Source organism: Aptenodytes forsteri, unplaced genomic scaffold, assembly GCF_000699145.1.
Source record: "Aptenodytes forsteri isolate BGI_AS27 unplaced genomic scaffold, ASM69914v1 Scaffold252, whole genome shotgun sequence".
In the NCBI taxonomy this organism is placed as follows: Eukaryota; Metazoa; Chordata; class Aves; order Sphenisciformes; family Spheniscidae; genus Aptenodytes; species Aptenodytes forsteri.
Window position 1 is genome coordinate 2,317,622 of NW_008794281.1, and position 21,262 is coordinate 2,338,883.

Below are 21,262 nucleotides of genomic sequence, written 5' to 3' on the forward strand. Positions count from 1 at the left end.
CGCTCACCGCGGGGCCCGCTCTCCGTCCGGCCCGGCGGGCGGTAACGGTCCGGCCTGCTGCGGGGGGGACGGCGGAAGGACGATGGGCCCCCGGGCGGCGTTGCGGCCCTTAGGGGGGCGGAGGGGAAGCGGGTGAGCCCCGGTGCTGGAGGGCGCAGAGCGCAGGGGGTTCCTGCGGCCTGGCGCCTGACCTGAGGGAAACCAGCTCGGACGGAGCAGGGCTCGGGGGGCGGCCTCGGCGCTCGCGTTACCCCGCGGGGCAGTGGTGGAGGGCGAGGTGCCCTCGTCCTCTAACGCGGAGCTCTCGGCTTGGTGCCGTGCCCGGGAAGACCGAAGCACGAAGGGGCTGGCGGCTGCCATCTGGCCGGGAGTGATAAGGGCGGTCAGCACCGCTGGCACGGCTGCCCCGACAAGTCTGCCTTGTCCACAGCCTCTCCTTTTAGGCAGGAACGGGGCTTGTGTGTGCCCAAGCAGGTAGGTCCTTGGGCAGAGAGAGGTATTATTTTTTTCGTCTCGATCAGATGTTCACGCTTTCAATTCTGCTATCATATTGGTAAAACCCAGTGAAAATGTAACTAGGGAATAATGTAAAAGATAAGGCACATTCAGCAATATGTGGGGACTTGTTTACCAGGTTGAAGTGGATTGGGGCAGATGGTTGACTGAAATTGTAAGAATGTATAATCAACAGCACGGCACTCAATCTTCTGAAGATGTAGAATATACCCCAAAATATTTGGGTAAATGTATAAATGCTGCAAGAGTTGATTTCCCTTCTTCATCAAATCACTGTGACAGTTTCTACTATGTATTTTCTGACAGAAATGTGTATTTGGCATTAAATACTTTTTCAGCTGGTGATACTAAGCAGCAGTCTTACAAGACACAAGTGCATGCCTCGGTTCCCACTGTTTGCAGTTGTTAAGTCATCTTGATTTTATTTTTTTGCCCTCCGTTCTAAGAGGTACTGTATGAAAACTACCTTCCAGTGATGAATTGTGACTTCATCATATTCTAGCATGCATCATAACATTTTCTTTTTGTACTGTGAGTAATACTTTTTGTATGGATGTCAGCTTTTCTGTAACAAAACAATATTTGAATACAGGCCAAGGTTAATTTGAAGATTGGGAGGCAACCCAAAGTCTGTGTTGCATAAGGAGTCATGAGACCTTAAGATAGAAAGTAGGGAGGACTTATTAGAATTTTAAAGTGACTTGTATAAGGTGCAAAGTATCAGTAATGCCTGGAAGTATGTACTTTGATGTATGGTATTTACAACTGCTGTGACTAAAATTCTCCTGGCTTTGTTTCCCTTCTTTCTGTCATGGCAGATTAGTGCTGTAATGAAATACACATGCAGATTCAAAAGTTCTTATCTTTTCAGGTTTTGACTGTATGCAGCTCCCAACCATATGAAAATACAGGCATCAAACAAACTCAAGTCCAAAAGTAGTATGAGAATTCTTCTTAAAACTACTGTGTGGTTTGGTTTTTTTCCTCTCCCTTCACACTGATGGAACTTGTTTTGTGTGCCCCGCATAACATTATCCTGAAACTAAAGTGAATATATCCTACCATTTAAAAAAAAATTGTATTTCTAATGTGAACGCTAGAAAGAACCTTTCAGAAAGCCTGCCTACACAACAGGGACTGTACAGCCACAAAGCTGTTAATTTTTTTTATAGGTTTAGTTTAAAAAGTTGAGGTTTTAGTTACTACTTCTAGTAGTCTTAAATGTTAGCATTATGAAAGAAGTGGTTTTCAGACAACAGTATAGCCTGTTGGTTTGAGAAGGGTGGTATGACCTCTACAAACCTTTATTCTTTGTTGCATGCATAGCTTACAAATAATATGCAAGGTTTTTTCCTATCCTTGAGGTAATCACACGGAAGGTATTATAAAGGCATAAGTGAATCAAAAGGACTCAAAAAGTCTCCTTAAGACTAAGGTCTCACTTTTTGTTTTTCTTCTTTTGCCAAGCTCTTGCAAGGACTTTGTAGAGGAGAAGGTCATAGGTGTAGGTATATGCATTATAGTCCTACCACTGCATGGTTAAACCTACTGGGCTGCTTAGAATTTATGAAGAACTCCAGGATAAACAGGGCTCTAATTCAATTCTCAATGGACTGAGCGAAACCTGGTCGCTGCTTCAAGGTGACATAAGTATTAGTGACTTTCAAAAGCCACTGTGTGGGCTGGAGGGGTCTTAAGAGCTATGCTTCATGTTAAAAAAGAGTTACCAGAATCCAGTTCCCAAGTTTGTTATCTTAGAATTATAGTAGTCAGAATTCATAAATGATGCTGAAGCTGTACACAGGGTTTTTGTGTCGCAGGCTGCCTTAGAATGAGGGTGAAGCGGAAGTCTATGTGTACGTAGAACACGTGCGAAGGATGGAAATGTCTGTAATGAATGAGAACACAAGGAGATTGGAGAGAAAAATGCAGAAGCTAAGCTTAGGATGCCATTGGTAGGATCCATTCTTTTTCATCACATTACAGCAGGCTTGCCCATCTTAAATGAGTATGAAAATCATCAATGCGAAAAAATCAATGAATTTATAATTAGAAAAACTAATACATTGTGTTTTATCTGTGAGAATCTTGAAGCTTTTAATCAGCAAAACTAATGAAAATAAAAGAAAAATATTGGCAGCGCTGGAAGCTGGATTAAAAAAAAGAAAATAGTTCTCCCTAAGCAAACTCTGAAAAAAATATCTTGACCAAAAATTTCAATTAAAACTGTTGTGATGTGTGAGCATTTTATAGGCTCATCGCCTGCAGACTGTACCGTGTTCTAAGAAAGGGTTCTTAAAAGCAGAGGCTTAGAATGGGTTTCAAGATGGGTTGCTTATAGCTTTCATACCTCAGTACAGAAAATATGTCAGGATAATGAGCTGGTAGTATAATTACATTAACTTGTGCTGGGTGAATATCTTGAAATAGAATATTTTACACTTACTAGACTGAATCATGGAGTGGATAAATGAGCTTTTTCCTAAAGTTCCTTGAATATGGTGGTGTCCTTCCACTTACTTTAATATATGAAATTAAATTCTAATTCAAAAAGTTCATTTGTAATGGCAATTTAAGCAACTTCTAGTTTAAGATGATAGCTAAAACATAATAAAGCATACATATTTAAGGGCGCTAAATTATATGCGGCCTGCATGTTAGGATATCATTTTAAGAAGTTGAACTCTCAGACTGACTCAGGATGGGAGAACTTCCCGTGAGGTCTGACTAGGTGATTTCTCAAAGTGACCAGGGAAATTGTTTTCTTTGGCTCATTTAAAACTGAGCAAAATGTAAGGTAGGAAGCATGTGATATATAGGCAGTGGAAAGAATACTGAGAACAGTTTCTACTCTTGCATATTTCCCTTGACAAACTATAGATAATGTTTTGGCTTAAGCTGTTCCTTTGACTTAAGAATACTTTAATTAAAGCTACAGTGGTAACTTTCCTGTAGGTTTTTGAACATCATGTTCCTGTTTGTAACCAGATAATATATTGTCTTTTTTTAAATGCTTGTACAACTTTCAGTGCAGGTTAGGATTTCAGGCATCCTGAGGGAGTTGAATTTATGCTTATAGCTTTATAGCTTTATGCTAATGAAGTGGTGAATGAAGAATAAAGAACCTATATATTTTGGGAATTCAAGCCAGCTAGAGTAATGTGTGTTGCATGTTACTAAGAACACATTGGAAATGCAGTTATCCTGTCAAATGTCTTTTATGCGGTTATTCATGTACCTGAGTTAAAAAAAGCTGTCTATAACTCTCCCTGTATACTCTACCTCATCCAGAACTCTGGGTGTAGATGTGAATAATTGTTCTTTCCCCTGCCTTTGTGAGTTGCCTCTTAGGAAAAAAAACCTGGAGGCTAGTCCAGTTAAGTATACTCTTCCATGAGATACAGATGGGAATTTTGCCTGTTCACAGTAATTAAAACACTTAAAGCAGAACTTAGATTGTCAGTATAAAAGTTGGAACCCCATAAAGTTGCTGATATAATAGTGGAAGCCTTCTCATCAAAAGTTACTTTTTCCTTCTCTTCACCATGCCTTTTCATTTATAGAACTTTAAAAGGAGAACTAATCAGGAGGGGATGAGTGAGTTTATCCTGCAGCATTTCCCATGGTTCAGGTGCATGGATGCTACTGGTAGGATGGTATAGATAGAGAGCCCATATGGATGTATGTCACTTTAGTGCAACATGTAACTGTGGATTTAATGTTAACTGGTCATAACCTGTGACTCGGATATTTGAGCTCACCCTGTTGCAAACTTTTTTTTCTTCTTTTTACTAACTTCTATTGTGTTCTTCTAAGTCCTTTACAAACATCGCCCTGGCTCCTAAAAATAAATGTGCTCCAGGAAGAACTGACACCTGCAACCACCAGGTCTCTGGAGCTGATGTGCTTTCCTTGCTACGTTTTGTACAATGCCCAGTAAAATAGGACTGTTGCCTTAGAGGAGCATATGACTCTGTGATGCAGACAAAGTCTTTTCTGCTGGGATTTCTTTTAAGAAAGCGGGAGTACACTCAGTCATAGTGCTACAGAGTTCCAGCAGGTGTTTCTTGAAGTTGTCTTGGAGTGGCTGGTTTTTTCAGGTACAGGGTCACTCTTACTGTACAAAATGCTGCAGCTCTAAGTAGCCAACAAGAATGGTTAACTTAAACTTGGTACGGAAGGGAGGGGAAAAGGATGAGTATGGGCTATCTTGGGCAGTTTATTTAAAGGCAATAATGATGTTAGTAAAAAAAAAAGAAGTGTTCTGGTTTGCTGTCCTTTTGACAGGACATTTATTGACAGTAGGGCTTCTTAGGGCTTTTGTTAATGTTAGTCCTTCCATGGTTCAAGAGTCTAGAATGATGATTCCTTAGGTGCTCTTGCTTATGTTATTTTCCATAGCTCTTCCAGACCAATGGTAATCATGGGTGCCCCCTTTTAGTCTTTATGCTGTGTGACTATAGCTCTTTCCTTATGCCTCCAAGTGTTCTGTTTGCTGTCCTTTTGACAGGACATTTATTGACAGTAGGGCTTCTTAGGGCTTTTGTTAATGTTAGTCCTTCCATGGTTCAAGAGTCTAGAATGATGATTCCTTAGGTGCTCTTGCTTATGTTATTTTCCATAGCTCTTCCAGACCAATGGTAATCATGGGTGCCCCCTTTTAGTCTTTATGCTGTGTGACTATAGCTCTTTCCTTATGCCTCCATCCCTGTACTGACAATACCTTCTTCTTCCTTTCCTTTCTCCCTTATTACTTTCCAGCAGCTACTCTTTTCTAGCTCGCTCTCTTCCCATCCTCTCCTGTTGAGGTGGGGGGCAAACTGAACCTTAACTCATGTTTTAAGGTTGACACTTCATATTTTTCTTGAAGCAGCATACATAGTCTTATTTAACAAGTAATATTTCTGAATCATGGAAAACATTCTTGGATTATACATGACTTGAACTCCCCTTCTTAAATAGCCCCAAACATAGTACTGTGATGATGTAGTTAGACATCTGTATTTTCTGTAACTAGTTCCAGAATCTTACGCCATTTTGCTATATACTTGTTAATATGTCCTGTGACACATAATGGTTGAACAGGCATGCACGTTGTGTGGCTTAAATATAGAGGGGTTTTAATTTCTGGTGTTGTGATATTGACTGTCTCTCGCTTTCAGAAACCAGATGCCTTGACCACCGGTGCTGGGAACCCAGTAGGAGATAAGCTTAATATTCTGACAGTAGGGCCATATGGACCTCTTCTTGTTCAAGATGTTGTTTTCACTGATGAGATGGCTCATTTTGACAGAGAGAGGATTCCTGAAAGAGTTGTGCATGCAAAAGGGGCAGGTATGTTTAAAAACACATATTTTTCTCTGTGTAGAATTAGACTTTAAAAAGCTTTTGAGTTAACATGTAGATTGTGACAGATAAATTGCATCATATTATCTATAATTGAGTATTATAGATTATAATAAATAATTATGTATCAGCAGCAGTCGTAAGGCCTGGTTTAAAAGAACTCAATGCCAAAACTTGAAGCACTGAAAAACTGTTCGTGGGTTTGTTGTTTTTTTTTTTAAAAAAACCTTTTGGGGAGGAAATGTACTTATAGCTCTTAGATTTTTTTACTGTCTTTGCTGTAATCTCTGCTTCCTCTATCTGTTCCTCCATAGTACCCCATTCCTCTGGAAGGGAAGACTTACCCATCTCTATTTTAATGTCTGTTTGCATGTTATTTGATGGAGATTCTTGTCTTTGTCATCTGATGTATCTGTCTGCCAAAGCAAGCTGATGGTCTAATATTTAAATTAAAAAAATCTTAAATGACTCATTTTAAAAATTGTTATTGATCTTAGTAGGGTAGAACTGGCACCTCTTTTTTTTTTGTTATGTATTGCCCTAGAAGAAGATACAGGACTGAATTTTATTATAATGTGAATATACATGGGAATAATTCCTCTGTGAGGGTGGGAAGAACTTTGTTGTTTCATCCAGCTTACAGGTGGACTAAAAATTCTGCAACACGTATCAGGATTAAAGAAATACCTGTCTTGCTCTGAGATAAATATGCAAATCTTGGCAGAAGAGCATCCAAAAAGCTACTGTTTGTTTTGCACAGTAGAATTGAGGTCTGTATTGCTGCTGGGAACTGTTAACGATGAGTTAAGGAGGGGAGGGTGAGCACCATGCAATTAGTAGTTTGTGTTAAGTAAATTTCATTTTGTGAAAACAGATTGAGTGTGTTAGTGCATAGATACACCAGTTTAAACCGAGTTTGTATTTCCATGTTTCCTTTTGACTTAAAATTCTATGTTGGACCATAATGGAATAACAGATACCTTCCTTCCACTTACAGTGTATCTAGATCTGATATTTTGAAATTACTTTTTTTCAGGAGCCTTTGGCTATTTTGAAGTCACTCATGATATTACCGAGTATTGTAAGGCAAAAGTGTTTGAACACATTGGAAAGAGAACTCCAATTGCTATACGATTCTCCACTGTTGGTAAGGCTCTAAAGTTACTGTGTATCTTCTTACCTGTGTACCATAGTCACACTGATAGCAATGTTTGCGTTGTGGAGCACTTCAGGTAGTTTGAAATTCTTTCTGCCAACCAATTCCTCTTCTGTGAATTTCATTTAAATTGTAAGACCTTAAGCAGCTTCGGCATCTTTCTGCCAGAGCTCTCTGTAGACACTTTTCCCTCCGGAATGTGAGAGAAAGGATAGCCTGAGCTATTTTTTTTCTGACGGAAAGCTGCTTTGTTTCTGGATGGATCGTAATCAGCACTTGAATGCTGCAGTTTAACACTTGAAAGTTAAATACCTATAATCTCTTATGCTGTGGGAATGTTTTGGGGACGATTGCTGTGAAGTAAGTACTAGGCAAAGAAGAATAAACAATTTTTTCCATAAATAAACTCTTTCTTGAAGAGCTGAATGCATAAACTAGCAAAATCTTAAATGATATTAGTTAAAACATGCATTATGATCGATATCTTGTCTGACAGAAAAATGATCTTTCAAAATGTATGTGTTACTCCTCTATCTGTTACTACTCTATCTGTATTTAAAAGAAAAGAAATTCTAATAAGGATTCAGCTCTGGAAGTAGTATTGGAGAGAAAAAAGGAGTCCAACAAGGCTCAAGGAGCTGCTGGTTTTGGCCTACTGGCTTTTCCCTGTGTCACCAAAACTTAAGGAGTCATGGAACGTTATATGGGGGAACGACATGCAGCTGGGTTTGATCTGTGGACTGTGTGCAAAGTGGGTTGTTGCATCATTACCTTTCCTTTCCCTGCTCTGTTTGAACACATTTATTCCTAGCTATTCTGTAATACACAATTTTTTTAAATGAGAGAATGAGCATCCTTGTTACTTCATCATGATGTTTAGCATTAGCTGTTCCTGAATACTTCTGGAACCCTTTTGCTCAGGTATTGTGGTAGGCGCTTTTGCTCTGGTATAAAGTTACTCATTAAAAAGACCATTTGGCTAAAGCAGGAGGGGAATTAAAAGGGTTGGAACTCTTCTATTAGGCACGCTATTTAGATTGCTACCTTCCAAATGAGAGCTTTCACACTGGGATTTGATGCACAGAAACTAACATGTTTAAGTGATTCAGCCTTATAATCTGATGTTGTCTCTGTTAGTGATAATGCAAGTTCCACTCTTAATTGGTTCAAGTGAATTTACTTGGGGTTTTTTTCCTTTCTTTTAACTGTGGCCCAAATGCTTGGGTGGCTGTTCACACTTTGGAAACTTCCAGTGCCTGAAGTATTGTTGAAAATATGCCAAAAACTTCTTGGTATAGAAGAGACTTAAATTAATAAACCCCACCCTTTTAGGATTTTATGGCATATTCTCAAGTTCTGTGTTTTTACACTTACAATTTGTATGCGTTTCCTGTCACAACACTTCTGTATGTTCATGTGTTTCTTCAAGCTGGAGAATCTGGGTCAGCTGATACAGTTCGTGACCCTCGAGGCTTTGCGATGAAATTCTATACAGAAGAGGGTAATTGGGACCTTGTGGGAAATAATACGCCTATCTTCTTTATTCGGGATGCAATGTTGGTGAGTAAGGACAAAAGATGAGGGTACTTTGTGAAAGAGTCCAAAAGTTCATTCACATCTCGTTCTTGCTTCACTGAGAAGCAAAAGCTGTTGTTTTGACACACTTAAACTTGTTTGTTAGATGGTCTGAAACTTGTAACAAGTTTGGTAACAAACTTGTAACAAGTTTGGTAACAAACTAACTGTTTGTTAGATGGTCTAAACATTTTTGACTTGAAAAGGGGTTATTTTAAAAATAAAATTAAGAACTAATGCTTGATTACTTACGTGGTTTCATACCACAAATAGCACACACATTTAGTTGTGTTTGCTAGTGCATATGCTGCAGCAGAATAGCCAGCAAGTAAGTATATCTTCGTGGTTTTTCAGATCTGATCGGTTTCACTGATGTTCAAATTAGCTGTTTTACTCTGTAGACAGTTTTTTTCATTCTGAGGCTATTTGGTGGGGTGGGGAGGGGAAAGACTTTTTCACTTTAAAAGCTTCTTGCAAATTCTTTTTATTAAATCTGATTTCTTTTTTTTGGTCTTTTAGTATAAGTTTAACAGCGCTTTGTAAGTAGAGGGGCTTTCCTTGAGTGGAGGAGTTCTGCACAGGTATCTTATAGTATGTCTGTATTCATTTAGGAGTCAGATACTCAGTAAAGATCAGATATACAAATAGAGAAAGATTCACCTCTCACTTTATTGGTCACAAAATGAAAGCATTCTTTAGCTTTGAACGGCCTGTTTATCCTAACTGTAAATGTTTCACTTTACCCTAATTTTACTGGCCTATGAATGAATTTGGTTGCAGGAGGGGTATGACAATAGAAGATTTTTTCAGTGATCTTACAACTTCGTCTCATCTTTCAGTGTGCTGTTTCTTTCACAGTTCAGTGTGTTGAAAAAACTGTCTTGTTTTGTTTTGTACCAGGAGTTGCTTAGTATACCCCATATAATTTGGAGGTATTACAGAACTTTTTTTTTTTCTCCTCTCCTTTCTCCCTCATCCACTTCTGGCCAAATTAGTTTCCATCCTTCATCCATAGCCAAAAGAGGAACCCTCAGACTCATCTGAAGGATCCAGACATGATGTGGGACTTCTGGAGTCTTCGCCCTGAGTCTTTGCATCAAGTAAGGTTCTCTTTTGACTTGATTTTGTATGATTAAGAAAATCATGTTATGACAGCATATGTTTTTAACTATCTCTATTCTGTGTTTTATCTAGAAGTCTACAAAATCTTCTAGGAACAACAAAGGTGAAAGGTCTCCAATAACTTTTAAGGCTATTAGTATGTGTATCTAGTTTTGCCTTTTTTCTTTTAATGACTATGAAATAGGTGGGATTCTTCTGTTTTCATAATCATACTTTATATAATGATGAAGGGGAAGCTGCTAGGTTTTCTAATACTAAAGCCCTGGAGATACTGATGAACAACAAACTGTTAATGTTACAGAACAGTAAAATACTGGGAAAGTAATGCTATCACATATAAGTTTATTTAAAACTATATTGTGTGATATATTAGATCAACTCCAAAAATGACTAGAATTCACAGTGCATTCTAATTATTCTGAACTGTATTTGTATCTAAGAATGTTATGCAAAAAAAGCTACTATAAAATTAAAAACGCAGTTGTATTTTTTTTTAAAAGAAAATGGGTTCATACAGAAGCCTTCCAGTAATTACTAATTGGAAAAAGAAGTACCACAAGTATTGTTTGTGATCATAAACTTAAAGAAAAGCAGCATTTGGAATATGTTTGCATGGTGGTATGTTTACTGCTTGAAGACTCTGAAGAACTAGTTGTTAAGGACTTCAGTTTTCAGATTTTATTTCTAACCTGGAAAAAATTCTTATTTGTAACTTAAATTATCCATGCTTACCTGCTCTGTGCTTATAGGGGAAATCATAACATTATCACTAGGTTAATGTCTTCTATTTCACCAGATACTTCATGTGGGCATAAAACTTCATGTAGGTTTAATTCACGATTGTTCTTTGTGCAAAACCAAAGCAGTCTTATTTCATTAACGCTCTTAAAACTTCAACTAGAAATTCCTCAAGGAATTTGTAACATTAAGGTAGCTTCCAGTGATGCAGATTAATGCAATAAACAAACTTTGTCTCGAATGGTCACTTTATCCTTGATCTGGTGAGTCCATTAATATTGTTTGACCTTTTCTCTTTAGGTGTCTTTCTTGTTCAGTGATCGTGGTATTCCTGATGGTTATCGCCATATGAATGGATATGGATCACATACTTTTAAACTGGTTAATGCTAGTGGAAGAGCAGTTTATTGCAAATTCCATGTGAAGGTATTGATATTTTTTTCCCAGTTATCTATTGGAAGTATATATCTTATTGGATAAAAACCAGTTTAAACAGATGGTCTAAAAATGTTCTGTGACTTTTCAAGTTTAATTAAGAAAAGACTTGTTAGTGCATAGACTCAATCAAAAAGGTGTGCGTGGCTTTTATCAGTTGCATGCCTTTAACAAATATGACAAGACATCATTGTTCCTTCTATGACACAGTAGGTACTTACTAGACTATGAAAAACTCTTTTTTGGAGAACTGTCTCTTGTTATTGGAGATCCCGGTTTACTTGTGTGGTGAGCTCTGAGCACCTAGCTCAGCTTACTGCATTTCAGCCTCATACCACTAGGTGTTTTGGGTGTGAAGCTGTGCAAGAACTTCCTATCAGACTCCTTTGCTATCATTCAGTGCAGATGCAAGAATCCTCTAGCGCTTTGGATATGTGTTTTATTCAGTGTGTGATATGTTCCTGTCTTATGTTCGTGGCTACACAGTAGTTCGGATTCAACAGGTGCTTCTTCAGGTAAAAGTTCTCTCAGTCTGGATCTGTTTTTTATTCCTATTTATCTTCTGGATATGAGCTGCATTCATCTAGCACTTTTAAGACGGCCTCATCTTAAAATATACCAAAATATAAAAACTCTATTTGCAAGAGCTCTGCAGCTGAAGCTCACAGAACCTCACAGAACTTCCACACTTTAGTGAGGAAAGCAGTCTCTAGCATATCTCGCTTGAAAACAACTTCCCTTCGAAGCTTTAAAGGCCATACAGCTTCTTACCTCATTAGACTTTAGTGGAGGCTGGACATCTACCTTTGAAGCAAGACTTCAGAAACCATTATGTTAAACTAAGAGGGATTGTATAGCAGCTTTTAGCCTTCAAGCTGTCAAAAGCTTATTAAAGTGAGATTTTAGTTAGTGCTAAAGATGTCACAGAAATAGGGGTGGGGGGTGGGAAATTGAGATTCATGTAGAATCCAGAACTTTCAGCCCTGAGGGCTGCAACCATTTTATCACTTTGTGTTGGCATGTGAGCTGTAGGAAAAGGTGGGATGATGGGACAGTGAAGGAGCACTCCGTCCTGTAAGGGGAGAGGGGAAACCTCTTTACTTGATGTGCTGCAGGGATCATGCCTTCAAGTTTGATGTCTTGTGTTCTGCAGTATAGCATTACATATTTATTTCACTTTTATGAGAGAACTCATTTCTATTTGGAAGGCAGCTGTTGAATGTACTATTGTTCTGAACTCAAATTACTGGAGATTGGAACATGGACAATTGCATTCTTGGATTATAAATCTTGTTAAAGTACATTCTTACTAATGATTTCTGTAATACTTTTTGCATGTTGTAACTGGTGCTACTGCTTTTATTGCTTTTTAGACTGACCAGGGCATCAAAAATCTTTCTGTTGAAGAAGCAGGAAGATTGGCTTCTACTGATCCTGATTATGGAATACGTGATCTTTACAATGCCATTGCTAAGGGGGACTATCCGTCGTGGTCTTTCTACATTCAAGTTATGACATTTGAAGAAGCAGAGAAGTTTCCATTTAATCCTTTTGATTTAACTAAGGTATCGCCGATACCGTTGTGAATGTTCAATGTCAGCTAGTTTAAGAAAGGTCGTCAGATCAAAATGTAGCAAATGCCAGAACTGAGCTTATCTATAAAAAAAAAAAGTGTAACAGTTTCCATGGAGTAGCACTGTTTTCTTGCTAGTCCCTATCAATAAAGTTAGTCTGTCCTTTTTATTCTTCCCTTCTATTTTTTAAGTGTAGTCTTTATTATATGGTCACGATGAGTCAGAAATTCTGGACATGAAATAATCTTGATGTTATATCTGATGTTACTCTTCCTCAGTGAAATATGGATAGGGCTTGATTCCAGGCCTGTAGATTACAACTACACTTGGCACTGCATTTCCAAGGTGTGATCTCCGATCATACAGTCACACCCTGAGTTTGCTAGTTTTAAGCAATGTAGCTTCTGATTGTTGGTCTGATTTTTGTCAGACTTCCAGTTGCGGTTCCAAGGAATGGCTTGTTGAAAGACACTAATGTAAACTTGTATTACTTTTTTTTCCCTCTAATACTGCTCTCCCAACATGGCTAAAGACTTCTGAACTTGAAAGTACAGGCTAAGATGGCAAAGAAAAGGCTAGTTAAGCTGGTTGCATTTTGAAGTAGCTGAAAACAATCGTGCTACCAGTTCCACCTACGATATTGCATTCCTAGGCACTTTTTCAAGTGCCCGTGGGTATTTCATTTAAATACTCAAGTGCTGAGATTATGCTGGGATGATGAAATAAGTTGCATTAATACTCTGTATTGATTGCAAAAGACTTCTTAAAATAAGACATTTCTCAAAATGTTTGTTAGCAAAAAATAAATTTCTTCAGTAATGTATTTCTCAAAGACCACCTTACTAGGCAGCATTTGCCTGATCTATTATTTAAGCTGCATAATACTATAATAATGTTGATTTTAATGTATGTGTGTTATGTCTTACAGATTTGGCCGCATGGTGACTACCCTCTTATCCCTGTGGGAAAGCTTGTCTTGAACAGGAATCCTGTCAATTACTTTGTAGAGGTAGAACAGATGGCATATGATCCTAGCAACATGCCACCTGGCATTGAACCTAGCCCTGATAAAATGCTGCAGGTAAATTACAATGCACGTAAGATTTTACCTGAAAAGCATTACATTTGCTTTGCTGTTTATGAAAGCATTCCTAGCACTGTGTAGCAGCAGTAAAATAACCTGACAGATGGAAAGCAACTGATTTTTTTTTCTGTTGGTAGTTGTTTTTAATGATCACCATTTGATGTGCTCATCCAAAGTTTAAATATAAAGACAATGGGAAAGAGCTAAAGGAATAGAAAATCTAGAACTTAGAGGGCATCTGCAACAACTATCAAAGTTGATGGGGAAATCTGTCAGTCTGGCAAGAAGTACGGGATAAAACCATAGCAGCAGTGTGTATTTATTCACGCTTTTACAGTACACCTTAGAATTATAAACTCTTATGAGTGTAAGGGGTAGACTTCAAATGCTCTAAAATACAGATATAACTAATCCCTGATATAAACCACAAGACTATTCTTTACAAGTAGTATCAGATTTCTTACAGGTCAAAATATCTGATAAGACTGGCTTCAGTAGACTATACTGTCTGTAGAGTCATGGATGTTTGCATGTTATGCTTTTTCAGGTTAAAACTAGATTGTTGTTTCAAATTATATCCATGGAAACAAGAAGGTATTTTGACAGTTCTAACTGGATAAACTCTTGAACAATCATGCAGTTCTTTTGTTTTGTCTCTCTTCGCTCCCACAAACTTCATGGTCAGAATCAGTCTGTTTTCTTGGCATCCAGATGTCACTAGAACTGTTTCAGATTCAGTTCGGTAAATAAATAAGGGACTACCGTTTTTCAGATGTAATCAATTTTTAAATCTAAGGTTGAAAGTAAGTACGAAAATACTATATTATTCCTTAGTAATATTTAGCACTGTTATAGCCACTTTCATCTGTACATGTGTAACCACTTTCCTGCTTCAGAATAGGTTTAGCATTCTGAAATTGGTAGGGAATACCCAAGCTGCATAAATGCAACTCAACCTGCTATTCTTCACTGGTATTCCAGCAAAATTAGTTTGTGGCTGAACGTTACTTTGGACATAATTTGAAGTATGTCAAGAATATATACGCAAAGGAAACAGTCTTCTCCCTTTTACTACTTAATGTATAATGCTTTGAATTGGGATATACCACTTAAGTGATCTCTTCCAGCAAGTAGTAGTTAATGTTTGTGATAAATGTTTTAGGGTCGTCTTTTTTCATATCCTGACACTCATAGACACCGTCTGGGACCTAACTATCTACAAATTCCTGTGAACTGCCCCTTCAGAACCCGTGTGGCCAATTACCAGCGGGATGGACCTATGTGCGTTTCTGACAACCAAGGTAGTAACGAAAATATCTTTAAATGTAATGATACTTAGGCATGGACTGCAGAATTCTTTTCTGTTCACGGGAGATTTAAGATACCCAATAAAACGATCTGTTTAGCAAGTATTATACTCACTTCTTATACTATGAGAAACACTACTTTTTCTCCTCAACCATTCAGTGTCTCTTCTGACTTTTTCACCCCGACGCAAACTTACCACTGTATAACTTCCTGAGCTTCAGACTTCCCAGTCTATCTGGTTTTTTTTCCTTTTATGTGAAAACTGTTCCTTACCTCTCATAATCTTTGTCAACCTTTTAGTACCTTCCCTTATATTACTAGATCCTTTTTGAGATTAGATGACCTTTAAAGGTCCCTTCCAACCCAAACTATTCTAAGATTTTATGATTAGTTGGCCTCACCTGCAGTTGTTACAAATCCACCATATGCTCTTTTCTGTAGAGTGCCCTAAATTTGTCCATGTGCCGTTCCTAATACTCTTAACTCAGCACTCACCAGCAATCAAAAAGTAATTTACTTCAAACTATCCAAATGAATTCAAGGTCTATTTTGTAATAGGGAGTGGCATATCTTAGAACCTATGATTGTGCATGTATAAAGTTGCATGCGTTTCTGTTCCCCATGTGAATTACAAGGCAAATAAAATTGTTTTCAGAAAAACAGTTTTCATCTACTGTTTTGGTATCATGAGATCGTGTGTCAGTATAAATAGTCAAAATCAAAGTTGGCTAAGTTAAAGTTTGCAGAGGCTAAGCTGTCAATTTATTATTTGCTCCCTTTTCAGGTAACTTTATGAAATGTGTTGAATAGTACTAGTCCTCACACAGATCATTGAGGATAGTCTACCTGATTAATTCTTCTTAATACAGAATATGACCTTTTATTCCTCTGTTTCCTATGTTCTTGATATGATGCTATTTGACAAGATACTGACTTGTATCCTGTTATCTCTTGTTTGAGGGATCTTATTGAAAGCATTCTTAAATCTGAATATGTTGTATTGCTTTCATCACTCTCATTTGTGTATCCACTATATGTCTCTTGTCAGTCTTGTACAAGTATTGAGAATCAGAACTTCGCTGTAAAACATAAGCATGCTTGTGTAGATTACAGAACGCATTCTCTGCATCTCTTTTTAAGACTTCAAAAGAAGCACATAGATGTTCCTTATACAACTTCAGCCTTGTGTGAAGTAGTTGATAGTGTCTTAACTATAAGTGTTTTTCAATTCTATGTATGTAACTTCTACTTGCTGCAAATAAACTCATTTTTAATTTTGCAAACAATGGGGGGTGGGGGTGGTTTCTTCTTGGTTCCTGAGAAGTAGAATGTTTGTCATCTTTACATACTTGTTTCGAATGGGTATATCTCTCTCCTATTAATCCAGGAAAGGAGACTTTGTTTGGATGTTGGACAGGGAATGGGGAGTTTAAAAGTGTTAAAACCAAATGAAGCTTAAGATGTGTTTAAAAATTTACAAATAGGCCTTTAAGAGAAAGGGGTTTTGCAGGAGAACACCTGGTCAGATGAATTCAGTTATGTCCCCAGTTTATGTTTCTTTAAAGACTTCTAGAAACATGCTTGTTAAAGGGGACTTAATTGAAAAAGTTCTAGAATATTATTTATTTAAAATGAAGAAATATGCCTGAGAAATGGTTTCACAGAACTTAATTACTGCCTCTTTGTTTCTACTTCTAGGCAAAAATCTATTCTAAAAATAGAGATGGCTTAAACGTCTTTGAGAAATCTGTGTTTGCCTTTTTTAAATTTAAAGACTGACTTTCATATACTCAGTCCACTTGATTGCGAAAGGCAAGAGTATAAATGCCAAGACTAGAGCTTTAACTTTGCCTTTATTCAGCAGGTTATGTTTTGTCAGTGTTTGCCCAATAGTGACTGTTTTACACCTGAGAGTAAACAAGGATATACTTAAGCTATGCCTCGTGCCAAAAACACTGTATTCCTCTGGGCTATGAATTCTAATACGTGCTGAGGGAGGAGAGGGAAGTATTTGGGAAATGAGAACCTGAGAACAGCTGCTCCTGTCCGAGAACAGATAATAAGTATTTTTATGCAGTTCTGTAAGTTCACTATGTGTTTAAAATAACCCCCCTACATAGTTAAGATGAGTAGTACTTCAAATACGCAGATAAAAGTGTATTTTTATGCTGCCTTGGACTAAAACTTTGAATAACTTCTATGACTTTGTTTATTAAAATTGTCTGAGCAATGTTGTTGTGAGAGTGGCCAGACCTCCTTATTTCTGAAACAAATCAATTTTTCCCCAAAAAAGCTATTGAAACTCTGTTTGTAGGAAGTGCTGTTAAGTACTGGCTTGAAGACACAGCTCCTGATGTTGAGCTGTATGTTGACAGAAAAATACTGACAACTGTTTTTAATGAAGTGAATCATAACTGGGTAATTGATTTAGGTTCTTCTAGGCAAAGAACATCTTCTGACTAAATCTGAGGGAGCTGGCATCTGATTGTTTTGGTTTTGTGGGGGTTTTTTTTGTTTGTTTTCAGGTGGTGCCCCAAACTATTATCCAAATAGTTTTACTGGTCCGGAAGATCAGCCCATGATAAAGGAGAGCCGCATGTACGTTTCAGGAGATGTGCAGCGCTTCAATAGCGCAAATGAAGATAATGTGACTCAGGTATGATGTATGAAAAGGTTTTATATTGCTCATTATATAAGATGAGTTTATAGCATGACTCTAGAGAATATTAATGAGAATCATTCAAACATGGCTTCTTTCTGAAGCATCTGGGCTAACCTGAAGTTCAGCTGTCATGAGAGCTTGGAAGGTCTCCATATGGCTTAATTTAATGAATAAGTGAATTTTTGCTGACAGAACAGTTAGTGAATTCTCATAGACCTTTGCCATCCATATTCTGAGCACAGATATCTAGAGGTTGTGACTTTTGTCTTGTTGCGATTAGTGTCTGCAGGTATGCAAACTAGAGCATGTGTGTAATGTCATGATCATCAATTCCTGAATTGGACTCCCACAGCAATATTTGTTTTCATTAATTCAATAAGCAACAGTTATTTCAAGCTAGACATAGAGAGTTGTTAGCAGGTTTGCCAAAAAAAACCCCAAAAACCCACAAACTTGTTGCCTTTTGAGTTTAAGTATTTTGAGTATTTTAAGTGTTGCCTGACTAGTAAGTGAAAGCTATTCTTGTTCAGTCATAACAAATCCTAAAAGTCTATAAGTATTATTGGCTGCTACAGGTAGAATGACTTGCTTTTGTGAATTTCAAAATAAAACTTTGTTTCTAATCATAAGGTGCGAGAATTCTATACCAAAGTGCTGAAGGAGGATGAACGCCAAAGGCTGTGTAAAAATATTGCTGATCATCTTAAAGATGCGCAACTCTTCATTCAGAAGAGAGCTGTAAGTGGCCTGTTTGGTTTTTAGCCTTTGTTCTTTATTTCAGGTTTTCCTGCAGTCTAGTAACTTTGTCAAAATGGCAATATGCTTATGGAAAGGAAGATCAGAAATTCTTCCCTGAGAAGGCAACTTCTAGATTTTCCTTATGCGGGAATTATCAACACAGAACACTTAAAATATGTGCATATTTATGTAATATAACATAAATAATGTATAACATGTTGAAGTAACTTATTCCTGATGGGAAGAATGGGATTGATGTTGAACATCAAGGATGTCATTATGTGTTTAGCTTGGTGTTTCAAAAAATCAGGTGACTGCCAGTGTAATGTTTTGCTCTAAACAAGGAAAAGGCAGTGAGGGCCAGGGAGGGATTGGATCTTTATCCTTGCCCGTGGAACTTTGTTTAAATTGGGAAAGAGCTCTGTGTGAGATAGTGTTTGAAGATGTTCATAGCTCCTTTCTGGCTGGTCAGAATTAAACTTTCAGAAAAGGGTTTTCATCCTTCTCTTCTTCCTTACGATATGTACTGCTTGTAGACCACAGAGTGGAAAATGTGTTAAAGAATGCATTTGAAGTGGAGGAAGAAATTCTTGTTACCTTTTTTCTGTTCTGTCTCCCTGTTCAGGTGAAAAACTTCACTGATGTTCATCCTGACTATGGTGCCCGTATTCAGGCTTTGCTGGACAAATACAATGCTGACAGTGGGAAAAACGTATGCTAATGATTTCTGTAGTTGAATTTTGACTGGCTGTGAATTATCTTAGCTTCTTTTGTAAATCCAACAAAGTGAGAAATTGGTCTTGGTTCACATTTGGTTTAAATGGCAGAAGTCAGTGCATGTAGAATTACAAAATGAGGAAACATCACTCCAATTACATTTAATTAAATGTTGATTAACCAATGATGTACAATTACTTTGTTTCAGTTGGGTTTTTGTAAGGCTTCTGGAAGATAACTGTACATGATATGCAGCATGTTCAGGTTGATTCTTCAGACCAAATGATTACCCGCTCTGTGTAATGGTAATGAAACATTTCCACAAGCCTTTCGTGGGCTCAGTGCTTGCTACACAGAATAACAAAGTTGTTGCTTCAAGTACTCATTTTTTTTCTGAAGTTCCCCTAACTACTTCTAATGGAACTTGCTCTGAATATTTCTTTTTTTTTTATTTTTAGGATGTAATTAGGACATATACACAGTCCACCTCTCGTGTGTCTGCCAAAGAAAGATCCAACTTGTGAAGCGTGCTGCAGAGGTTTACTCTATGAATTTTGCGTCCATATAACTGCAGGACAACCTGTTGAAGATGTTAATGAATGTGACAGACTTCCGCACAAATATAGAAGTGTTTTACAGGCTTGGTTTATTAAGCTTGCAAGTGCCTGTATCTGTATTGGAAACTAGGTAACACAAGCTAACAATCCTAGTGCCTTTCAACGCTAGTCCTTTACTGCTTGTTAACAACATACAGTGTTTTTAAGGAAATTAATGATTAAAAATTGTCTTCATTTCTAGAAGCAAATATAAGTTTAATCAAAATACTGTTTCGGGTTTTTTACTGTAAAACTTTCCTGGCTCAATCACACAATAGAACTTCTATAATAACACTGTGATTATCCTTATGGATAAACTTGTTCATGTTAAAAAGTTGATGTTGCCCAATATTTCTAATAAAATAGTTATCTGTAGGTATTTGTAGACACTTCCTTTGAAATTCATATTTGGCCTTCCAGAAGTAAAGTGATCTGCAGTAGTTCAAGTAAAATGTTGGTTATGTCTCATTCCTTATGATCAAAATGAAGCTAACTAAAACTTTAATCTCAATCTAGGTAAATTTTATTCCCAATATATATTTTAAGATAATCTTTGCTTACTAATGCTAGGTTGGATATAACTGACCTAAGGGAGATGGGAAAGGATATTTTCTTATTACATACACTTTACAACTAAATTGATTACGTCTTACAGTTCTTTGAAGGGGGGGAACTGTTCGTTCTAATCTGTAAGAATTTAAATAGAAAAATATTAATTTTCCAAGTATCTTAGAAATTAACCTCCAAATGCATGAATATTTTTATCTTGGCTAAATTCAAGCTCAAGCACTTTCAAAACTATTCCCAATGGTTCCTGAAATTCTGTTATTTTACTGCCATGGTCTGATACTGCTATCTATTGATCAAGCCAAAGCTAGTTCTCAGAGTTAGACTTTAATTGAAGTGGCGTGTGTGTATGGATGTGGGTATCTATAGCTAGATAAATGGATAAAACCCGATTCATGTATCTAAAGTCCTGGCAAGTTTTAACTACTCTGCCTGTTAGTTGTTCCTCTTCCCTTGCCAAAGAAAGATCAGTGTGTCTGTGTAATTAGTCTAGATCTTAGTTGCACAGCATCACCCCTCGTTTGAAATATTTGCTTACCTTGTTTGCCTGCTGATGCTGCCTCATTAGCATTTGGATTGGAAAAAGTATGAATGATGATGCAAAGGATTTCGGAGCCCAGCTACTAGCTCTTAACTCAAGCAAATGTGATACCTGCTGTGATTTGAAATGTGTGGGTTTTTTCAATATTTGGTGCGTTTCTGGGTCTGTCTTGAATTGTCTTTTGAATAGAATTGCTTCCTGATTTAGCATTTAAGTGTGAATTGGCATTCCGAGAAGTGATGGCAGATAGAGAAGAGTATGTACTAAGTGCTGTTCCATTAAATTGTAGAAAGCTACTTCTTTCTCTACTTCCTGATTTAGCATTTAAGTGTGAATTGGCATTCCGAGAAGTGATGGCAGATAGATAAAGAAGAGTATGTACTAAGTGCTGTTCCATTAAATTGTAGAAAGCTACTTCTTCTCCAACTCATTTATCTCTGAACCTGTTGTGAAAAACTGGCTGTGATACAGATGCAGTAAAATAATACGAACTGACAGCCTCCTTTGTTCTGGGATTCAGTTGGATTTTTACCTGATCAGGCAGGTAGGAGCTGAAAGAGCTACATGAATGGGTGGGAATATTTCTT

The 21,262-nt window shown here is 37.4% G+C and overlaps 1 protein-coding gene across 1 annotated transcript; it reads left to right on the forward strand.

Moving 5' to 3' along the window:
- Positions 1-5,603: 5,603 nt before the first annotated feature.
- Positions 5,604-20,043, forward strand: CAT (catalase). Its single transcript, XM_009286746.2, has 12 exons — positions 5,604-5,850; positions 6,899-7,009; positions 8,448-8,578; positions 9,589-9,693; positions 10,754-10,879; positions 12,262-12,453; positions 13,391-13,543; positions 14,709-14,847; positions 17,380-17,510; positions 18,147-18,254; positions 18,880-18,966; positions 19,430-20,043. The coding sequence occupies exons 1-12, from the start codon at positions 5,604-5,606 to the stop codon at positions 19,493-19,495; spliced, it is 1,596 nt and encodes a 531-aa protein (XP_009285021.1). The 3' UTR covers positions 19,496-20,043.
- Positions 20,044-21,262: the final 1,219 nt, after the last annotated feature.